The sequence below is a fragment of the Pongo abelii genome, chromosome 8 (assembly GCF_028885655.2).
Source record: "Pongo abelii isolate AG06213 chromosome 8, NHGRI_mPonAbe1-v2.0_pri, whole genome shotgun sequence".
Taxonomy (NCBI): domain Eukaryota; kingdom Metazoa; phylum Chordata; class Mammalia; order Primates; family Hominidae; genus Pongo; species Pongo abelii.
Window position 1 is genome coordinate 22,715,845 of NC_071993.2, and position 20,664 is coordinate 22,736,508.

The following is a 20,664-nucleotide window of genomic DNA, read 5'->3' on the forward strand; positions in this document are numbered from 1 at the left end:
TTCTCTCTCTCATAAAAGTGTCCTCATTTAGTAACAGTTACTTTTCCCTGTATTTTTTAAACAACCAAGCATTTTGCATATTTAATTCTCTGGAACTAATCACGTAAGTCTTGTATAATTTGTTTTTTTTTTTCCCATTTTGATAGTCGTTTGTATACATTCTGCTAAAAATCATGTATGAAAAGTTTTTATTTTTAGTTGAAGGAGGGGCCACTTAAACTTTGCCATGATCAAATGTGTAAAGCCACCCTCGTATAAGGGAACATGCCAATACCGTACAGAACTCACGTGACAGCCATCTCCTCATGGTGGCACAGTAATAGATTCAGAGACCTGACAGCTGGGGGGCCGGAGAGAGCACTGTGTCCCTCTCCTCATGTTATGGATGAGGAAACTGAGACCCACCAGGGGTGAGTGGGTGTCTCATGGTCACAGCATCAGTCACTGAAGATCCAAGACTCAATCAGGCCTCCTAACTTCCCGGAAATATTCTTTTCCCCAACCCTGGCTACCTGTTTCATGGACTTGAAATCTGGAAACCAATCACTGCCCTGCTGACAGCTCAGGATTACGATTACATGCCTCGAATCACACAGCCCAGGAGACAGGAGCAACTTGTCTGGAGAAGGCTGCTTTCTGGGTCTGCACTTGACATATCTGAGCGAGCACAGATGGTCCTCTGACCTTGCCAGAGAGTTAAAGACCAATGTGTGAACTTGAACATCATCATCAAGGATTTATTAAATGCCCACTGTGTTCAAGGCCCTGTGTTAAGCTCTTGGGGAATTTCAAAGAAAATCTAAGCTGTGATCTCAAGCGAAGAATAGCTTTCATTATAGAGGGGAGTAAGACACAGTGCAATTTAACACTTATCAATAATGAAACAACTTATCAGAAAAAAAAGAATATAAAAATGAAAGGCAATGCCAACAGAGAAAGCAGCAGAGTTGCAGAAACTTCACAGAGTGCCATGAGATCATCTTTTAAAATCTCAGCTGCTGTTTGACGATGATTAAAACACCAGGGACCCAGCCTGACACAGAGCGAGACTCTGTCTCAAAAAAAAAAAAAAAAAAAAAAAAACCAGGGACCTGTCCCCAAGGCTCAAGGTAAACACACCGTTTAACCTGGAGAGAAGCACCCAGTGGCAAGGATGACTGGCTGTCAGCTCTCTGTCAAAAGCCACGAGGCAAAACCCAAAGCAGGTTTGAGACGGGAAACACAGGCTAACAGGAAGCCTGGGGTCCCAGGTGGGGGCAGGTGGTGGTAGGAACAGTAATTTACTCAGCTCATAAACAGGACCTGAAACAGTGCAAGAAATGCCTGCTGACCCTGACGGGCTGTGAGGGAGCTTCCCCCAGTCTATCAAGAGGCTGTCTAATCAGAGAGGGGCCTCCCTTGGGTCTCAGCCTCGGTGCGTCTCTGAGCGGGGTGGAGTTTCCTTCCAGGGCAGCTAACCTGTCAGGACAAACGGAGCAAACCCAACAGGCAACAACTGGTGATAAAGGAATGACAGTGCTTAGGCATTCGAGGAGCAAGCACAGGGGTGATGGTGTAGGTTGAGTGTTAAGAGTTGGACCAAAGAGGAGTCCCACAAGCACGACTGTGCCAATCCTCCCCACAGCTGGACCTCTGCTCCAACCTCATTCAGAGCTGTGACCCAGGATGCCCAATGCAGGCCACAAGCCTCATCGGGTATCCCACCACCACGGTCAGTCAACAGGTCAAAAACTCAACTCCGTCTTCCTTTCTATCCACCTGTAGCCCCAAACATCCCTCCCTCTGTGACCCGCATCCCTGCTCTCTTAGCCTCTCAGGTCCCAGTGCCTCTGTGGCTCTTGTCCTTTGCCACTGGCCACTGAACCTGTGGGTTTACTTCTCTCAATGTCTTTTGAAGCTGCTCCGTGCTTTACATGGTGGGTGACAGAGGCTTGGCTCACCGGGATTTCATAGCCTCTTGATTTCCTTATCTCCCTTCTATGCATTCTATAAATTACAATGCAGTTATCTTTAGAAAATACAGACCTCGGGTGGGTGCAGTGGCTCACATCTGTAATCCCAGTACTTTGGGAGGCTAAGGTGGGTGGATCGCTTGAGCCCAGGAGTTCGAGACCAGCCTGGGCAATATGGCAAAACCCTGTGTCTACAAAAAATACAAAAATTAGCTGGGCATAGTGGCACATACATGTAGTCCCAGGTACTCAGGGGGCTGAAGTGGCAGGATCGATTGAGCCCAGGAGTTGGGAGGCTGCAGTGAGCTGAGATTGTGCCACTGTACTCCAGCCTGGGCAACAGAGTGAAACTCTGTCTTAAAAAAAAAAAAAAAAAAAAAAAAGGAAGAAAAAGAAAAAAGAAAAGAAAATACAGACGTCATGACATCGCCATTCCCCTGAGCAAAACCCACAGGGCTGCTCGCTGGCAGCACAATCGGCCCAGTGTCCCTGGTGTCTTTGTGTCTCTTGCTATTGTAACATCTTTATCTCCCACCACTCTGCCACCATCCAAATACCTTCACATTTCATGGGCTCTCCCGCCTTCTGCTTGGGCCCAGAGGGTTCACTTCTCTTCAAAGTCCCCATTAGCCCTCACTCACTTTCTTTCACAAGTATTTCTTATTTACTTATTTATTTTTCATGTTTTTAGAGATGGTGTCTCACTATGTTGCCCAGGCTGGTCTCGAACTCCTGGGCTCAAGAGATCCTCCTGCACTGGCCACCTGAGTAGCTGGGATTACAGGTGTGGCCACTGTCCTGACTGCAAATATTTCTTAAGTGCCTGCTGAGCCCAGCATTGTGCTAACCGGGGGACAGGCAGCCAGGAAACACAAACACTGCTCCTGCCCTCAGGCAGTTTAAAGTCAAAGTGAGAAATCTACAAGTGAAAGTTTCAGAGGATAGACTTGATATTCTAGAGATAAAGGCAGAATTCCCGCTGCCCCACTTCAAGTTTAGTATACACTGAAGGTCTTAACACTTTAGAATTTTATTTCTAAACTTGAAATAAGAACATCAAAAGTTTAAAATGTTAGCTCTTAAAATTAATTATTTTAAAATTAGAACTCTCTGTTACAAACACAAAGAAGAAAGGGCATCAGATGTGAATAATGAGGGATTCTAATTCAGGAGACACGGTAGGGGAAAAGCAAACCCGGTATTATCCTCCACAGTGAACAAGAGGCCTCACTTTCAAATGTGTGGTCTATTTAGGTTTAACAGCATCAGCTCCCTCCTGCATAACTTTTTGGTTTCTGGGAGGCAACCCTCTCTGGCAGCTACTAAATGTAACTGAAGCCTCTGTTTGACTTCCCAGGGCTGTTGAATGTTCTTCATGAAAATCTGCACCCCTCTTTCCAGTCTCTCTGGGTATGAACATAAGAGACGATCAAATGAGTATAAAGAGACTGGAAAGAGGGGTGCAGATTTTCATGAAGAACATTACAAATCAAGATGCTGGGTTTCTGTAAATCTCGTTAGCATCTAACACAGAATCTGGTATGCAATAGTTTTTAATGAAAGTGATGCTTCACCCTTTCTTCTCTCTGCATTCCCTAAAACGGCTAGCACAGAGCCTGACATGTGGTAGGTACAAACAAATACTCTGACTGGATAATTATGCATGAAATCCCAGACCTCAGGGTGATCAGGGCTTAAGGGGGCAGTGGTAATGGTAGACGCAGGACTGTGGCTATAGTCACAGAAGAGGCCTCCCAGGCAGCATTCATCCTGAAACACACCTTTAAAGTATGACGATGGATATCATGCTGGCCAAACAATGATCAGAACCCTGATGCCACACTGATTCAACCCTGAGCATATTAGAAACCAATCATGCAATTTAAAAACGCCCTAATGAACTGGAAAAAGTTCTGAATCTAGAAGCACTGGTTACACACATGCGCGAGCGTGCGTGCGCACACACACACACACACAGAGGTTTACATATGTATGTTACATGGTACTATTATTAACAATGAATATTCTAGAATTGTTCTCTGAATTTGTCTTTAACAAGGAAAAGTCATTTTTAAAAGATATTCCAGAAATCAAAACCAGAGTAAAGATACAAATGTTTAATGAGAAAGCAGGAATGTTTTCATTTTTCATTTCATTATCCTTTTCATTTATCTTAAAAACTTTTTAAGAAGTTTAAATTCACCAGTAGGGGTCAATTGCGTAGGTTACTTAACTATGCTCTACTTTAATCAGAGTGGTCTCCAGGGACCAATACCTACTTTTTTTCAGGTGTAGCAAAAAGGTGGTCACACAACCAAGACAAGTCAGGACCATTTACCCACTTGGCTGAATGGAAAGGTCTGAATATGAGATAAACCAGACGATGGAGCCCCTAACCACCACATTGATTTAGAGTCGCTTGTCCAAAATGCAAGCAGTTTGGAAAAATAAACACAGCAGGCAATGCCTGTTCCCCTTCTGCTATCCAGTGTCCTCCAAAACACTATGAGAGCCTAGGTCACTGATCCTACTTTCCAAGTCAGTTGGGAAAGAGTATTCAAAAAGCAGCTCACATTGATAAGCTCAGAACAAGAGTTGGTTTTTTTCCGATATACACAGTCTTCAGCAGCCAGTACCCAGTAGTGACAGAGGTGGCCGGCGGGAGACTCTACTCAGCAAAGGCACCTTAGCAAGCTCCGGGAGAGGAAAACAAGGTTGCTTTTAGTCATCTGGCACCACATGTGCCAAATGATACCTGTTACTTGGACTGGGCATGAGGATTGAACTGTCTGGGCAGTAACAATGTGCCAGGCAGCTGAAGCCCCAGGTCCTGGCCCCTTCCCGACTGCCGCCTGAATCCCTGCAGTATACAGGGGCCTGCAAGGTGACCCTGGAGCCAGAGCTGTCACAACTGCCCTCCTTTCTTCCAAACCAAGTAGCCAATAGACTGGGATACATCCCCAGATTTACGATCCTGTTTTCAGTTGGAACTCAGGGTCCCTGACCCTGCTGAAGAATTTTAAGAGGTACAGACACTGGGAAAGAAATATAGGACTGAGGAGGGAAGAAGAGCATACCTCTGCAGTACTGAAGTGACTCTGAATACACACTTTTTCTTTTTTCTTTTTTTTAATAGAAATACAGTTGCCAAAGAGAAAGCAACAATTTAAATGCCAAAAGCAGCAGGCAGAGCTAAGGAAAGAGTGTTCGAATGATTAATCACACTCACACCACTCTCCCCAACAGGGAGCTCTCATGTGAAGAGTTTAACCGACTTGCCAATTAGTTACTTGTGAATCATCCTCCACTTGCCTAATTTTCTTTCAAAGTTTGTACTCAGCAGTTTGCACTGACTTCAATATCAACTTACGTAGTTTTCTTTGTAGGGTGAAAAAAAGGGAAGGAAAACCAGTTCATGTCTTTGCATTTCAGCAACTAAATTGGTCATTTGAGGAAATTTTAAAAACTACTTTTGTCTGCTGCAGTGCAGAACTCAGACCGTAATGGGTTCATTTTGGATCTCATTTGACAGAATCGATTATGACAAGAAATAGAAAGACTTCATTTCAATAATGAATTGAGGAATCTAACAAGATAAGATGCATGGGCCCTCAAAAGTCAGTTTCTGTGAAATGCCAGTGAAATTGTTTTATTAAAAGAAAACCCAGACAAACAAAAAAAGGACGTGGACAGAAGGAGGAACACACTGGTGTTCAGCTTTTCTTAAGGCAGAGGAGATTTTCTTAAGACACTGAAGGTACCTGCTGTTAATTCCCTTAAAAAAAAAAAAAGCACCTAGTTCATTTTCAGGTGGCCTCTTTAAATTTAGTAATGGTTCTAAAATGATACAGAATTATTAATTTTAATTTCAGAGAAACGCTTTTTACTATTCTAATAATTATCTGTTAAAAGTTAATTATTTTTATAGCAGTAAATTTCAAGTCCATAATTGTGATCTAAGTTCTCCCTTCAAAATTAAGCCCCAAGGCCAGGTGCACTGGCTCATGCTCTGGGAGGATGGCTTGAGGCCAGGAGTTTGAGACCAGCCTGGGTAACACAGTGAGACCCCAATCTCTAAAACAACAACAAAAAAATTAGCTGGGCATGGTGGTGCACACCTGTAGTCCTAGCTACTCTGGAAGCTGAGGTGGGAGGATCACTTGAGCCCAGCAGTTTGAGGCTGCAGTGAGCTATGATCACACCACTGTACTCCAGCCTGGGCAACAGAGCAAGACCTTGTCTCAAGAAAAAAAAAGAAATGCCCTAACAGGAGTGTTGGCTCCCATGCAGTTTTAATAGCAGATAAGCAACCACATCCTTCCTGTCCCACTAGCCAGCCCTCAGCTCTTCTGTGTACACAGAGCCTCAGCTCAGGGTCTGGACCTCCATGCAAACCACAACCCCAGGCCATCATGAGACAATGTCACTGGCAGCCTGGTTAGCACTGCTTTCTCCAAACATGGCAGCCTCTCTCATGCCTGAGTAAACATATGAGAAATTCCTGGAAATTTTTGGCAATGGTACAGAGAGGGCAGTGGGAGCACAGATCTTTAGGAAAGTGTGCTAACTATCTCAGTTTGCCTCAGGGACCCTATTCTTCAGAGGAAAATACAGGGTAAGCTGTATCAGTACTCAATCTGTAGTCACCCAGGGTGGCAATATGTCACTTAATGCAGGATAAATTCAGATCTTAAATTGAGGGCAAATTAGGACTAGATTTGAAGGGACTTAAGTCAGTATATGTTGAGCATCCTTTATTTGAAATGCCTGCAGCCAGTCGTATTTCAGATTTTTTCAGATTTCAGAATATTTGCATAGATAATGAGATATCTTGGGGATGGGACCCAAGTCTAAACACAAAATTTATCTATTTCATATACACCTTATCCACATAGCCTAAAGGTAATTTTATACAATATTTTAAATAATTGTGTATATGAAACAAAGGCTGTGTTGAGCACTTAACTGTGGAATTTTCCACTTGTGGCATCTTGATGATCAGAAAATATTCGATTTTGAAGCATTTTGGATTTCAGATTTTCTGATTGGTATGCTCAACCTGTCACTTGGATTTCCACTTTTAGAAAAAATCCTTAGCATTTACGAATCTGGCTCGCTATATGAAACTTGGGTAACCAATGTCAAATCCTTTCTTAGAAAAAAATGATCATGGCTCAACAGTTATTTAAAGAGTTAAAACAGATGTTTAAAAGTTAGAATGAAGGATCAGGCCAGTGTGGGGAGGAGAGCAGCAGTGCACATTTTTACGTGGTGGGAATCAAGATGAAGAGGAAGACGCACCACAAGACACGCCCAGGATGTTGGGTTCCTGGTGCTGACCACAGTGCTATGGTCACTCCACAGTCCAGCACTGCAGTGCACAAAGGGTGCCCTTTGACAAAAATGCTGCAGCAAGAGTCTGACCAACTTGAAAAGCAGCAAATCAGCAAGATAAAGATTCCTGAGAGTCCTAAGTAGCCTCTACAAAGACAGAAAACATGCACACTCACACAGGCTACTGACATGTCTGACAGCAGAAATTAACAGGCGGCTCTGCTAGCCTGTTAATTTCCACCTGGAAATGAGAGTATTATATAAAACCCTCACATGCTCAGTCTCCTTCCAAAGAACAGTAATATATTTTCCTACTGACTTTTATACCGGTATCATATGTATAGAGGTCCCCAATCAAGAGAACCCTTTACTTCAGCATGAACATTAAAAACTTCTTACACAAAATGAAAATTACTATTATATAATACTTTTATTGACAAAAAATATAGATCCTAATTTACAGAGCAAAAGGCATGGCAAAACCCATTTCCTACTGGAAGCAAATGTTACAAACGCAACTTACCTGGAAATCTTGATCATCAATTCCAAACCTCTCCCGCAGGTTACGGAAGACCATCGGACAGTATTCCTTAAACTTGAAATGGCTCGGCATGTTTTCTCTGAAACAGTCACAGCGTGGAATAAAGCTCAGAGAGAGTCAATCAGACTTGCATCTGCCACCACTGAGTTCCACAGGTAGCCAAAGAAGGGTTCGGAGTTCACTGTCTACCAAAAGGACAGGTGTGCTTCCTAGAACCAGGTACAACCCGCAGGAAGATCCAGGAGACACAGGGGGCTAGACGGATGTCTGTCTGTCTCCTTTGTCACAGGCACGCTTGGACTATGTGACCTCTTTAAATCCTGGCCACACACTGCAGCCATTCTTCAAAGAACAAGAGGTGGGGAAGGAAGGGGCCAGGCAGGAGGAGCAGTGAGGGAAAAGCACAATGGCGGGAGAGTGAGTCAGGAAGAGGCAGCGGAGCAAGGTTCCCTCTCAGCTACTGCCGAGGAAAGGAGGGCCACTCCCTCACCCCTCTAAAAGGCCTGTTTTATATAAATGCCACATTCTAAATTTGCTTACAGAAAATTCCCTCAAAGTCAGCTTCTAAACACTGTTATAAGAAAAATTAACATCAGCTTCACATAAGGACAATGGCCCCCTGAAGAAATTTCATAATTGGCCTGGCATGGTGGCTTACACCGCTCATTTGTAATCCCAGCACTTTGGGAGACTGAGGTGGGCGGATTGCTTGAGGCCAGGAGTTTGAGGCCAGCCTGGGGAACATAGTGAGACCCCTGTCTTTACAAAAAGTTTTTTAAAAAATCAGCTGGGCATGGTAACCTGCACCTGTAGTCCCAGATATTCAGAAGGCTCACGAAGGGGGATTGCTTGACCCCAGGAATTTGAGACTGCAGTGAGATACAATTTCACCACTGCACACCAGCCTGAGCAACGGAGCAAGATCCCATCTCAAAAAAAAATTTCATAATGATCCTCACATGGGAGTGATTTGAGGTTCACCCTAATCATTCAGAATTGTTTCCCTCTTTGTGTTCCCACGCAACCAGATATGCATATAAATTATACATATGCACATACCCCTCCCTTATCATACTTTGCACACTGAACTATAGCAGTTTGTATATGTGTCAGTTTTTGTACTCTGAGCCCCTTGAGGGCAGGGCCATGTCTTCTATATCATTGCATCTCTAGCTCTCAATGGACCACCTAACATATAATAGGTGCTTCATAATGACGTCTAAAACGACATTCAAATGAAGGAGAAATGTTCTCAATGCCCAACATGGCATCTAATTGTGCCTTATGAAAATGTACCTTCGGTCTTTATTGTTCTATGATGGAGTCGTTGCTGTTCATAAATCATCATTTTCAAAGTTCTGTGTACAAGAGCAGAGGTTCATAACTGCTCAAAACTCCAAGCAATTTATAGCTTCAAAAATTTGAATTATAATGAGAATATCACTTTCAACGTATAAGATATTCATAGAGAACAATATGCCATATGGCAAAGGATATTATCCCAGAGAGCCTGCTGTTGCTTCTCTAAAAATGACAGATGGTTATGTTTATCACAGGATTAACTTCATCAGCAAAACTTTACTCCCACCCATTGACAAATTATGTGATTACAAAAATTCACAAAACTTGTACTCCTAGCAGCCACGCTAGTCTTATGAAAGGTCATACTTGTACTTACTTGTTAAAAAGGTGATTGTCCACCTTTATTTTTGAATAGGCTTTGAAGTCATCTGGCATCAACATAACAGGGATTTGAACATGGCTCAGTTCATTGATCTGGAAAAATAGAAAATAAATAGCATGGGTTATTACTATCCAGGTGAGGAGGACTTGACTTGAATGTGTACCTTGGGGAAAAAAAACATGGTGGACACAGGAACTTCTCTTCCCACCCACCGACCCACCCTCCTTCCCTCTGCCATCATAATCTCTCTTCCTGCCTTCCTCATTCCCACTTATGTCTGTCTGATGCTGGGTCCATGGTGGCCACCGGACGGCAGTGGTGAGGGAGATTCAGTCTTCATGCCACCTGTCCCTGCTTCTTGCCCATCCACTCTCCCTACCTTCCCTCCAGAACCTCATCCCACAGACCCTTTGGTCACATGTCCAGGACAACTTCCTTCTGTAAAGAAAACGTTATCTGAGAAAGCAAGCTTTTACATTTTTCATGTAAATATTTGTTGGATTAATGGATGTGATTTATATATTGAACTCCAAGAACAACACTCATCTGTGTGCTCTTTACTTCCCTTACAGGAACTAAGTTTAAAAATAAAGATTGGGGTGGGGCATGAATTTACCAAAAGAAGAACCTCCATTCAGGGAAGGAAGAAGACACGTGGTCCCAGGACTACAAGAGAAGGAGGTGGGTTGGACATGAGTCAAGAACAAAAGCAAAGATGTGCTTCCAAAGGATAAAGGGTAAGATCAAGTTCCAGTGAATGAAAGGGACAGCTTTGGACATGATTTTGAAAAACCTGAACTTTCTCTTAGTTAACTATTTTTGCATATTGACTTTCCTTGTTACTAGCAATAAAAACCATGTCAAAGATTTATGCTTCCAGCAGGATAGAAGGCAGGTATGCTGAAGGATCCTCAGTTACAAAAACAAAATGAGCAAACAACAAAAGAATGAGCTGCTTGATAGAGCAGTTTTTGTTTTTTTAAATCACATTGCTGGGTTCACAGACAGTAGAGGGAATCTCCAAGGCTCCTTTCTTCCCCCAAAGTGAGTTTAATCCACAGGGAGTGTGGGGACCATTAAGCAAGCCTGAAAGGAGGGACTCCGAGGACAAATGCCAGTTTCAACACTTACTTGGGCCAAACGAAAGCTGGGAGCTCAATAAAGTCTTCAACGTTAACCTGAGATCCTTGAAGGAAGCCTTTGAAAGTGGCCCCAACACCTGGCAGAAGTAAATGCAAATGATCTCTGGAGGACAGCAACCCCTGCCAGGCCTCCAGGCTTCCCACAGATGAAGATCAATCAAACATGAGCTCACAGAGATAGCAATGACTGATTAATATTTTCAAGACTTTAGTTACTAAGATGATCAGATACAGAATTTTTTAAGCTGTGAGAAATTATACAGAAATAGAAGATGAACAAAAGATGATTATATTTGAAAAAAATGATTCAGAATTTTCCACAACTAATCAAAGTTATAAATCTGTAGATACAGTTGGGCACAGCAGCTTATATATGTAATCCCAGCAATTTGGGAGGCTGAGGCAGGAGGACTGCTTGAGCCCAGGAGTTTGAGACCAGCCTAGGCAACAGACTTCGTCTATAACAAATAAAAAAAATAACAAAAATTAGTTGGGCGTGGTGGTGTGCACCTGTAGTCCCAGCTACTTGGGAGGTTGACGAAGGAAGATCACTTGTATCCAGGATTTCGAGGCTGCAGTGAGCCGTGATTGTACCACTGCACTACAGCCTGGGTGACAGAGTGGATCCATGTCTGTTAAACAAAAAACAAACAACAACAAAAAACAAAAAAAGCAGAATACTCAAAGCAATATATAAGTAAGAATACTCAAAGCACACCTAGATATGCTGTAGTTAAACTAAAGAAGGCCAAATGCAAAGAGAAGAAAGGAATGGTGGCCAGAGAGAAAAGGCAAACACAACAGAGGAATGATAGTGACAGCTGACAGCTAGCTTCTCAAACCCACTGAACGAAAACAGGAATCTAACATCATATAGCTTCTCCAGTTCACTTTACTCAAGCATCTTATGATACTGTCATTCCCAGAGTATATCTATGAAAAATTAAAGTTTATATATCTTTATGCTATCAGTGGAATATCAAAGTTTGAAAAATAGCAGAAAAAGAAAATCATAATGGAAATCCAAGTCCTGCGATAATAAACACAATGCGAATGAAGCTGGATGCCAACTCAATCAGCACTTCGATATCTTGTGGAACAAGAGAAAGCGAAACCCAACGTGGAGGTGGGATCAGACACTGATTATTTTAATGCACGTGATGCGTTCAGCGGATCCTCCAAAGCTTTGATGCCTCCTCAGGCTGCTTAAATCAGTATCGCTGAAGAGACTCTTCTCAGAAAGGAAACAGGAAACCAGAAACTTTCTGCATCCTTTTGCTTTATGGTACCTGCTCTGGAACATGTTTTGTGGAGAAAACATGAAAACTTCAGCCAACATGGAATGAGTAAACTGAGAATTTTCCTTATTGATTTTCCTTCCCCACCCATCCTCGCGTCAGCACAACCTTTAAGAGTCCACTCTGTGCTGGGTACAGCTCGGACACCAGTCTTTGCCCTCTTGGGGCTTATGGTCCAGAGGGGCAGACACATTAATTGAAGAACTGCCCCAAGTGTAGAACTCTAACAATGACAGAGTCAGGAGGGAGAAGCACGTTGGGCCATGAGCAAGTATGGAAAAGGCCCAGGCCAGATGGGAGAGGCATGTGAGGCTTCCCTGGGCAGCAATGGCTCGTGGAGAAAGGAGAGAGCAGGTGGACAGGGCTTCCAGGGAGAAGGCGAGTCCTGGAGAGGAGGGGCACTGTTAATGGGAAAATAATGCAGAAATACCCAAGGTGCGTGGCATGAAAGGGATGAACAGCAGGCCCAGGAGCACTGGGAAGTGGCTGCTGTAGAATTGCACCAGACAGAGGAGAGCAGCTCAGCAGAGGGTGGAGGAGGCAGCAGAGACGAAGGAAGCAGACAGACTCTAGCATGTTGAAGTGCTGAAATCTACCGGGCTTGATGACAGACTAGAAATGTAGGGAAAGATGGAGGGAATGCTGCATGCATGCGGGGGTAGCTGGTGAGTCCAATGACTGGCAGAATGCATTTTAAGAGAAGAGTTCAGTTTTGAGCTTGTTAAATTTCACGTGCTCTTGGGACATCTAAGTGTCAATGTCAGGTAGGCCGTGGACAGGTGGGTCTGAAGTTCCCAAGGGCAGCAGGGGCAGGAGATAAAAATGTGTGTATCCGTGCATCAGACATTAGCTCCCCAGAGGAGCGGATGAGGTAACCTGGGGAGGGGATGGCGTGAGGGGGAGGAGGGCGGAGAAGCAGTCTTCACAAACAGGAACGTTTCAAAGCCTGGAGAAGAGGATGAGAAAGGGGAAAACTGCTATCGAGGCAGGAAGTGTAAAAGCACAGGGCTACCCAATGGAAGTGAAGGGAAAAGGGGGTTCAAACATGCTATGGGATGAACATGACGCTTTTGAGAAGGCAGGGACTGCGAAACGTCAGCCAGATTGAACAGCACGGGAGGTCCTTGGCAATCTTGGCAGAGTTGTTTCAGTGGAGTGTAGCAATGGAACTCAGACTGAGGTAAGCTGAGGTAAGGAAATGCTGGCACTGCACATGGCTCATTTCTAAGGAGCCTGGCAGGGAAGGGCAAGAGCGAGATGAAGAGGGATGGGGGACAGAGGGAGGACTTGAGAGAGAAGGGACATTCCGCAGCACTTCTCGAGAAGGTGGGAGGGAATGGGATCCAGGCATGCAGGAAGGAGAGGCTCTGAGGGGGAAGCAACTTTCCTATTCACAAGAGGGAAAAGAGATAGGTGTCATGGGGAGGTGGCAGAACTGATGGAGGGAAGATGGGGCTCCCATCCACTGGCTCCTATTTTCTCTGGGAATTAGGGCCATGGCCACCTGCTGAGAGTGAGAGGCAGGCTGAGGACTTCAAAGGTTAAAGAGAACACAGGGAGCTTTAGAAAGGGACGGCAGAATGTAGATGGACAAGTTTAAATAGAGACAGGAGGCTGGGCTTCTGGGCAGAGCTGAGCGTCATCCACAGTTTGTGATGGTTCATGTATAGGAACCAAGCGAACTTGTGGATGACATTCCTCATTCTGGCAGAGCTCGACCCCAGGGTGCAGGTGCAGAGACAGGGGATGACAGGGGTCCTTCAGGATGGAGGGTGTTTGCTGGCTGAGTGTGACATAAAGGGGAAAGGAGTTCCAGGACCATCACTTGGAAATGGAAAGTCAGTACAAAACAAGATCCCTGACTGTTAAGGAGTTTTCCACTGTGGTCGATGGTGCAAGGACCTTCACATGTAGTAAAATGCCAAGCAGCACAGAAGAAATGCTGAAGCCAGACAACAAGTGCCACAGAAGCACAGAGCAGGAGCCCGTGGTCACGGGTGTGGGTGACAGGCTTCTTGGAAGGAGTGCAGCCCTACATGGCCCTTGAGGGATGGAGAGTTCTGACTACTGTGTCATTTAAATGTCAGGGAAACACAAACTTTTAGCTATTCCCCATCTTCCAAAACCAGACTACCCCAAGAGGTAGAGAATGTTTGGTCCTCTTTATCTAAGAAGACAAGAAATGAGACAAGAAGAAAAATCAAAGATAGTTACACTTATACCTTGGTTTACATGGAATCATAAGATGCTGAAATTAAAAGAAAATTTCGGAGATCATATAGTCTAACCTCTCATTTTGCAGATTGTAATATGTCCTGGTAGAGCAGTATCTACACCTTCATAATTTAGTAGTGGGGTAGGATACTGAGTTAGATCTGACAGCTACTTTATGGCTACTTTATCTTTCTTCCAGGTGGCCTTTCATTCTTTACATTTGCATCACATTGCTTTCGGCTTTATTTCCCCTCCAGATTCCCCCCAAAAAATGTCTTGGTCAGGTGGTAGCTAGATTTAATGACTTGTAAACAAACACTTCACAAAACAGAGGATCTACTACTTAAAAGAGAAGCTTTTAATTAGTAAACTATTTTTTCAATAGTGTACCCATGAGCCCCTATATTATTTTTTCTACAACACGTTTTATTTTGTTGTATATGAGGCTTAGAGATCATTCATCAGTTGTACTAAAATGGATTACTTGCAGAGCTGCTTAATAACTGAAAAGACATTTAACTTCCTGAAAAATTATCTCCTTTAGCCTGCTACTTTGCTCTTACCCCAACTAAAATATATTCCCTGTCTCTAGTTCAAATTTTGGTGCAAATGCAGGTAATGGCAATGAGCTCCCAGCTTGAAGAAGGCTGAGTTAATCCTATTTGTTAACTTCAATATTTTATATAGGGCTCTGGGCTGTGAACTTTCGGACTTCAAAATAAAGATTCTTGGGTTTCAAAGTCTCCAGTTTTAGAAAACTTTAAATTATTAGTTTGGCATCCTACCTAGACCAACCATTCTATATGATCTACCCTAAAATTGATAACAGTGGTTTATCATCATTATTTTACACTTATTATCAGGATTTTATTTTAAAAGATAGGGTTGCTCAGGTTGGAGTGCAGGGGCATGATCATGGCCAACTGCAGTCTTGAACTCCCAGGCTCAAGTGGTCCTCCTGCCTCAGTCCTCTGAGAGCTGGGACTACAGGCGCACACCACCATGCATGGCTAATTTAAAAAATTTTTTTGTGGTGACAAGGTCTTGCTATGTTGCCTGGGCTGGTCTCAAATCCCTGGGCTCAACAGATCCTCTTGCCTCAGCCTCTCGAAGTGTTGGAATCACAGACATGAACCATCCCACCTGTCCTTTCATCAGTATTTTTTAAACAAAGAATTGACACTTTTCTAAGATACTTATATTGGGAACACGCACACACATAGTTCTATCTATATGTTACATAACGTTCATAAAGGAAACAGAAAGATTGGTGTTAACCATTACTATTTTGAAGGAAAGAATCATACACCCTCTATAGGAATAAGCATACATTGTGAAATCCAAACAGTTTTTAATTCATGAAGATGAAAGTGGTTTTTGAGTTTATTAAAATTTTCTTAGGTTAGCTGAACAAAGTGAAAGCACCAGTTATACTATCACATACAGGCCACATTTAAGGTTCCTTCAGGTTGCAATATTCAATAAAATTCTCACAGCAAAAGAGCAATATCACTTTATACTTAATGGTTGTCAAATACTTAATGGTTGTCAATCCCCTTTCGCAAACACAGGATAGTTCTCTCTGTACTGCCGGTCACACTCACAGGCCTATAAAACAAGTGTATTAGAAATTCCCCGCCCCACACAGAGTAGCTGGAGGCTGGGGCCCCAGGGCGTCCTGGGAGCGACTTCTTGTTCCTGTTTATGCCGTTCCTGTTTATGCCGTGCCAGTCACCCCCAAATTGCAGGTGTGGGTCTGCACTGCCTTGCTGCCCGGCCATTGGGCATCAAAGCTGCCCATGCTGGGGCTCCAAAGATGACATAAAATAAAGCAGCTTTGTTGTCCACATCAATAGAAACAGGGTCAAAGGGGGCGGAGAGGGCTAGTGCAGAGCGCCAAAATGTCCCTGATTATGGTATGACTCAAGAGTTGGGGCAGGGGAGAGAGCAGAGGGGGAGCTGACATGTTGCAGGGGGAGGAAGGAAGCCGGGGAGAGCTCCTCAGTCTTGGCTCAGCTTTGCCCTAACTCACTGCCACACCTGGCACTAACCTTATGGCTCATGCTAGGTGCACATGTGCCAAGACCCATGTGAGGCACTCCAGACACAGTATCTTATCTGATCTTTACAACCCAAGGGGGTTGAGGTGCTATTATCATGCCCATTATACAGATAAGGAAATTGAGGCTTAGTGAGATTAGAGAAGGTCCAAGCTATTAAACAGTAGGGCTGTACCTGGAACTCAGCCCAATCTTAAATATTCCTCTGCCAACATAACTCACATGAGTTACCTGGAGTATAAAATTCAGGGAGCTGGACTGGCTGAGCCCAAGATACTTTCAAATTCCTAACAGCCGGTGAGATAAGATTCCTAGCAACTTCATAAGATATCTGCGTGAAATTTAAGTCTTCATTGTGTTAAAAAAAACTTCTAAAAGATTCCTTATTTAAAAAAAATAGTAATTAAGTACATGTTTAGGACAGATGATGAAATATACACTTAACTGAATATATACCATGGGCTACTACAATTACACCAGCTGTGGTAAATCTGGAAAGAACTGTGTGACTGAAAAGTTGTCATATAACATTTCTTGTCATTTTAAAAAAGGGAAAATAAATACTCCTCAAAGCTCCATTAAATCTTAATGAATCATACACAGTATCCTTGAAGGATGTAAAATCTATTTCTAAGGCAATTATTTATTAAAGCCAATTGTCTCAGTTTCCTTCATGAAAAATATAATTAACGCAAAACACATAACATTTATGTGGGCCTTTCCTTTTAAATTACTATATAGCCCAACTCAGAAAAGGTACCTTGATTCCTCTCCTGAGCAAGGCATTGAAATTTACATCACAGGCAAGTTCCCTCCAACACTGCAAAACACACAGGTTTTTTTTTGTGTGTGAGATTGGCTGACTGCAATGAGTATCACTCCTGCAGATGTAAGACTAAATTCACACTGGCAGGAAAAGAGAGGTTGCAATTAAGCTGCAAAAATGGGAATACTAAATAGCTACTGGACAAGGAATAAATAAGTGAGACCCAGCTGGTAACGGTTCTGAAATTAAGGCATACAGAGGTGTCCCCACAAAGCCATCTCACAGTGTGACATTTAAAAAATAAACCTCACTAATTTATACCATTTTTAAGTCAAGCAAAGAATATGCTCATAAATTCTGAGAGGCATTATTAATGACACTTAATTAATTCAGATATATTCACCCTAAACACTATGTTCTCAGACTAATACATAATTAGTAATTGGTTTTCATTCAGCCAAGAACATGCAAAAAGAACCAAAAAAGCCTCTCACATGTAGAGGAGACACTGAGATACTTAATCTGATTATAATGAAGACAATTCCCTACAAATTATGACATATTGAGATGAAACAGGAAGCACCCCTTGTGTGGAGCCCCTGTTGGGTATAAAGGCTGGCAGAGGTGGCGGGGGGGCCTGGAGGGGTAGCTATTTCATGGCAGCATGAGCATGGGGGGAGACAGGAGATGTCGAGAGTGGGTTGGGAATTATCTTGAAAGGCCCGTGCATCCCTCCTCAAAAATCTCAGGACACAGATTGAAAAAGGGCTCACTTTATCTCCCAAGATACATTTCTACTACTTAAATATGAGGGCCTATTTTAAAACATAATTCAATAACAAAAATAACCAGAGCGAGGTAAGTACAAAGGGTTCAAGATCAATGAGGGCCCAACAGGAAGAAGTGTAATGCATAACTTGATATGATGATTATTCTGGATACTACTTTAACTTTAATTAATTTCATAGGGAAATCAAACAATAAATATGTCATACCAGATTCCCTAGACTTTGCAAGTTTTGCAATTGCTTCTGGCTTCTACAAATGGATGCTCGCTAGCTTCACGACCTAAAATGTGATATGAGTTCACCATTACAGATAAAAATCTCTCCTCTTTCCTCACATCCCTTCCTATCAGTATCTGAAAATAGATACTTTCCACTTACTGGACCCATCCTAAGAAAACAAAATTCCTTTGTGACTCTGTGGGTGATAAAGCACACAAGGATGCCTTCCACCAAACAAATGACTTTGAACAATTTCTGCCCTGAGGTTCATTCGCTTTAAGAAGTGAATGAACAGAGAACTAAAATTAGGACTATTAAGAGATAAGAGTTGAGGGTATCCAGAGCTATTGAAGTGACTCACAGCTGGAAGTTCTGACTTGTTATGTCCCTGTCCGGCAAACAGAAGGGCCCTGCAGTTGTGATCAGAACTTTCACTTGTTCTCCAAAAAGGTATAAAAAACGACCTCAGGTGCATTGCTAAGAAAATATTTTCCATAATGTCACCTAAAAAAGGCCATCACATTGCACAATCCCCTCCACACCATGCTCTTCTCCAGAGCTATCTGCACACAATTTATTTCTGGAGAGGTGCAGAGGGCTTGGGTGGGAGCTGAGAAGCAGAGACAATACAGCTTCGAGGGTTAGAATCATGCGCATGAACACAGTAGTAGGCTGCCTGGCTGACACAGAACCACCCACATTAGGTGCAATACCTACGACCTCTCCTTCAGAATACTTGAAAGTTTGTCCAATTTGTTTGTAAAATGGGGAAACTACGACTATTTATACACCAAAGTTCATATTTTTGATGTGTATTGGTAGCAACCAGAACATACTTAGAACAAAGACCATCAAAAAGGCATAATTTTTTCTTACTTTTTTCTACTAAGTGTCTTATTGCGAGAATGAGGGATTACCTAAACATTTTTTATCTGATTTTCACTATCTGATATTCATGTGTAATTGTTAATTTTGTACTGGGGGGAAAAATCGCCAACTTGAGCACCAGCTTTCATTTGGAAATAATTTTTATAATATTACAATGAATATAGGTTGAAACAATTAAGAACTTTAAAAAAAATGAAGTTCTAATATGATTCAGGCATGTAGCCCACACTTGGAATGCTGTGGCTCTCATTACAACCTACCCTGCAAACCAAATAGCAATTTGAGAGTTCTGAGGTTTCAGAGGGACAGGCAGGGCAAATTAGAATCAGTTACAGAGGCAGGAAAAAACAGGCAGCTGAAAATGTCTGGGAAATGTACTTTTATTTGTCTTGAGGCAAGAGGTCAATTTTCTACAGCTGCTTCATCAATATTCATTTTCTTTTTCTTTTTTTTGAGACAAAGCCTCGCTGTGTTGCCCAGGCTGGAGTGCAATGGCGTGATCTTAGTTCACTGTAACCTCCGCCTCCTAGGTTCAAGCAATTCTCCTGTCTCAGCCTCCCGAGTAGCTGGGACTACCAGGTGGGTGCCACCACGTATGGCTAGTTTTTGTGTTTTTAGTAGAGACGGGGTTTCGCCATGTTAGCCAGGCTGGTCTCGAACTCTCGACCTCAGGTGATCCACCCGTGTTGGCCTCCCAAAGTGCTGGGATTACACGCATGAGCCAACATGCCCAGCCAATATTCATTTCCTAAGACCATTTCTCAAAAGTTGATGTCTTTCTATCTGCAGATAAGACAAAAATCAAAGATCCAAGTATATTTTAATTGACATTTTCTTCTGAAATCTGAGCTACCTTCCAATATCTAGAAAATAAATGCTTTGACAAGCCAAATAAAGTTATTCTGATATCAAAGCTGAGTAGGAATGAGAATAAAAGCACAAAGGTCATCCTTTCCAGAGTCCATAAACTCAAAAGCCTAAACTAATTCACTTCAGCAGATCTTTCAATTAAACAAGAATCATTAAGTCAATCTTTTGATTAATGGCTACTTGACTAAAATTAAAATGTCATCAGAAATATTTAAACTCGTGCTTAGAATCTTACTTTAATTTATAACATAGACACAAACTCTCCCATCTGTCAACTTGGTATCTGCAAGCTCAATCAGACTCTTATGGACATCCTTGCCGGCTGGCCCACTGTCAACTTCATACAAAAGAATGTAGTCATGTTAAAATTCTACCTCCCATGAACCACAGAATCTGACATAAAACTATTGAATTCAGGCCAAAAATTTATAATCTAGTACAGAGGTAATATTGGCTTTTTAAAAAATTCAAACAAAGACATTGCCAATGAAAACAAGAGCTTACAACGTGGTCCATTCAAAAGGGCCCCAGGCTCAGGGAGTCAGGAGACCTATGACTGAGCCCTGGTCAGCCACGTCACCACCCTCTGGCCTTGAGCAAAGTGCCCCAGCATTCTTGATCTTGCTTTATACTTTAAAAAACGAGTTTGAGAAGAGATCACAAGTGATGTGTGTGCTTTGGCCCAGATAGTGATTTAGAAAATGCTTGAATTAATCACCAATCTTTTCAGACTTGAGAACATCTACATACAAATTTGGATTTCTGGCTTCTTTTAAAAATGGGAAGACCTGGCACCAGGCCCGGCATCACTCATCTGGTGCTGAGTAGCTGTGGGGATACACCCTCCAGCTGGGCACAGTTCCTGCCACTCCCTGGAGTCTCCTGCCTGGATAACTTGGCCCATTCCA

General features: G+C 42.8%; 1 protein-coding gene across 6 annotated transcripts in view; it reads right to left on the reverse strand.

The window, feature by feature from the left end:
- PIP4K2A (phosphatidylinositol-5-phosphate 4-kinase type 2 alpha) overlaps positions 1 to 20,664 on the reverse strand; it is a 179,438-nt gene that overhangs the window by 65,137 nt on the left and 93,637 nt on the right. For 5 of the 6 annotated variants that reach the window (XM_024253924.3, XM_024253926.3, XM_054522052.1 and 2 more), the window contains exons 2-3: positions 9,506 to 9,603; positions 7,810 to 7,906 (exon numbers count right to left, since the gene is read on the reverse strand). In XM_024253924.3, the coding sequence (XP_024109692.1) occupies positions 7,810 to 7,906; positions 9,506 to 9,603 (195 nt within the window). Of the gene's footprint in view, positions 1 to 7,809; positions 7,907 to 9,505; positions 9,604 to 10,642; positions 10,724 to 20,664 lie in introns of those variants that run through there. The other variant, XM_054522054.2, reaches the window with a different exon arrangement.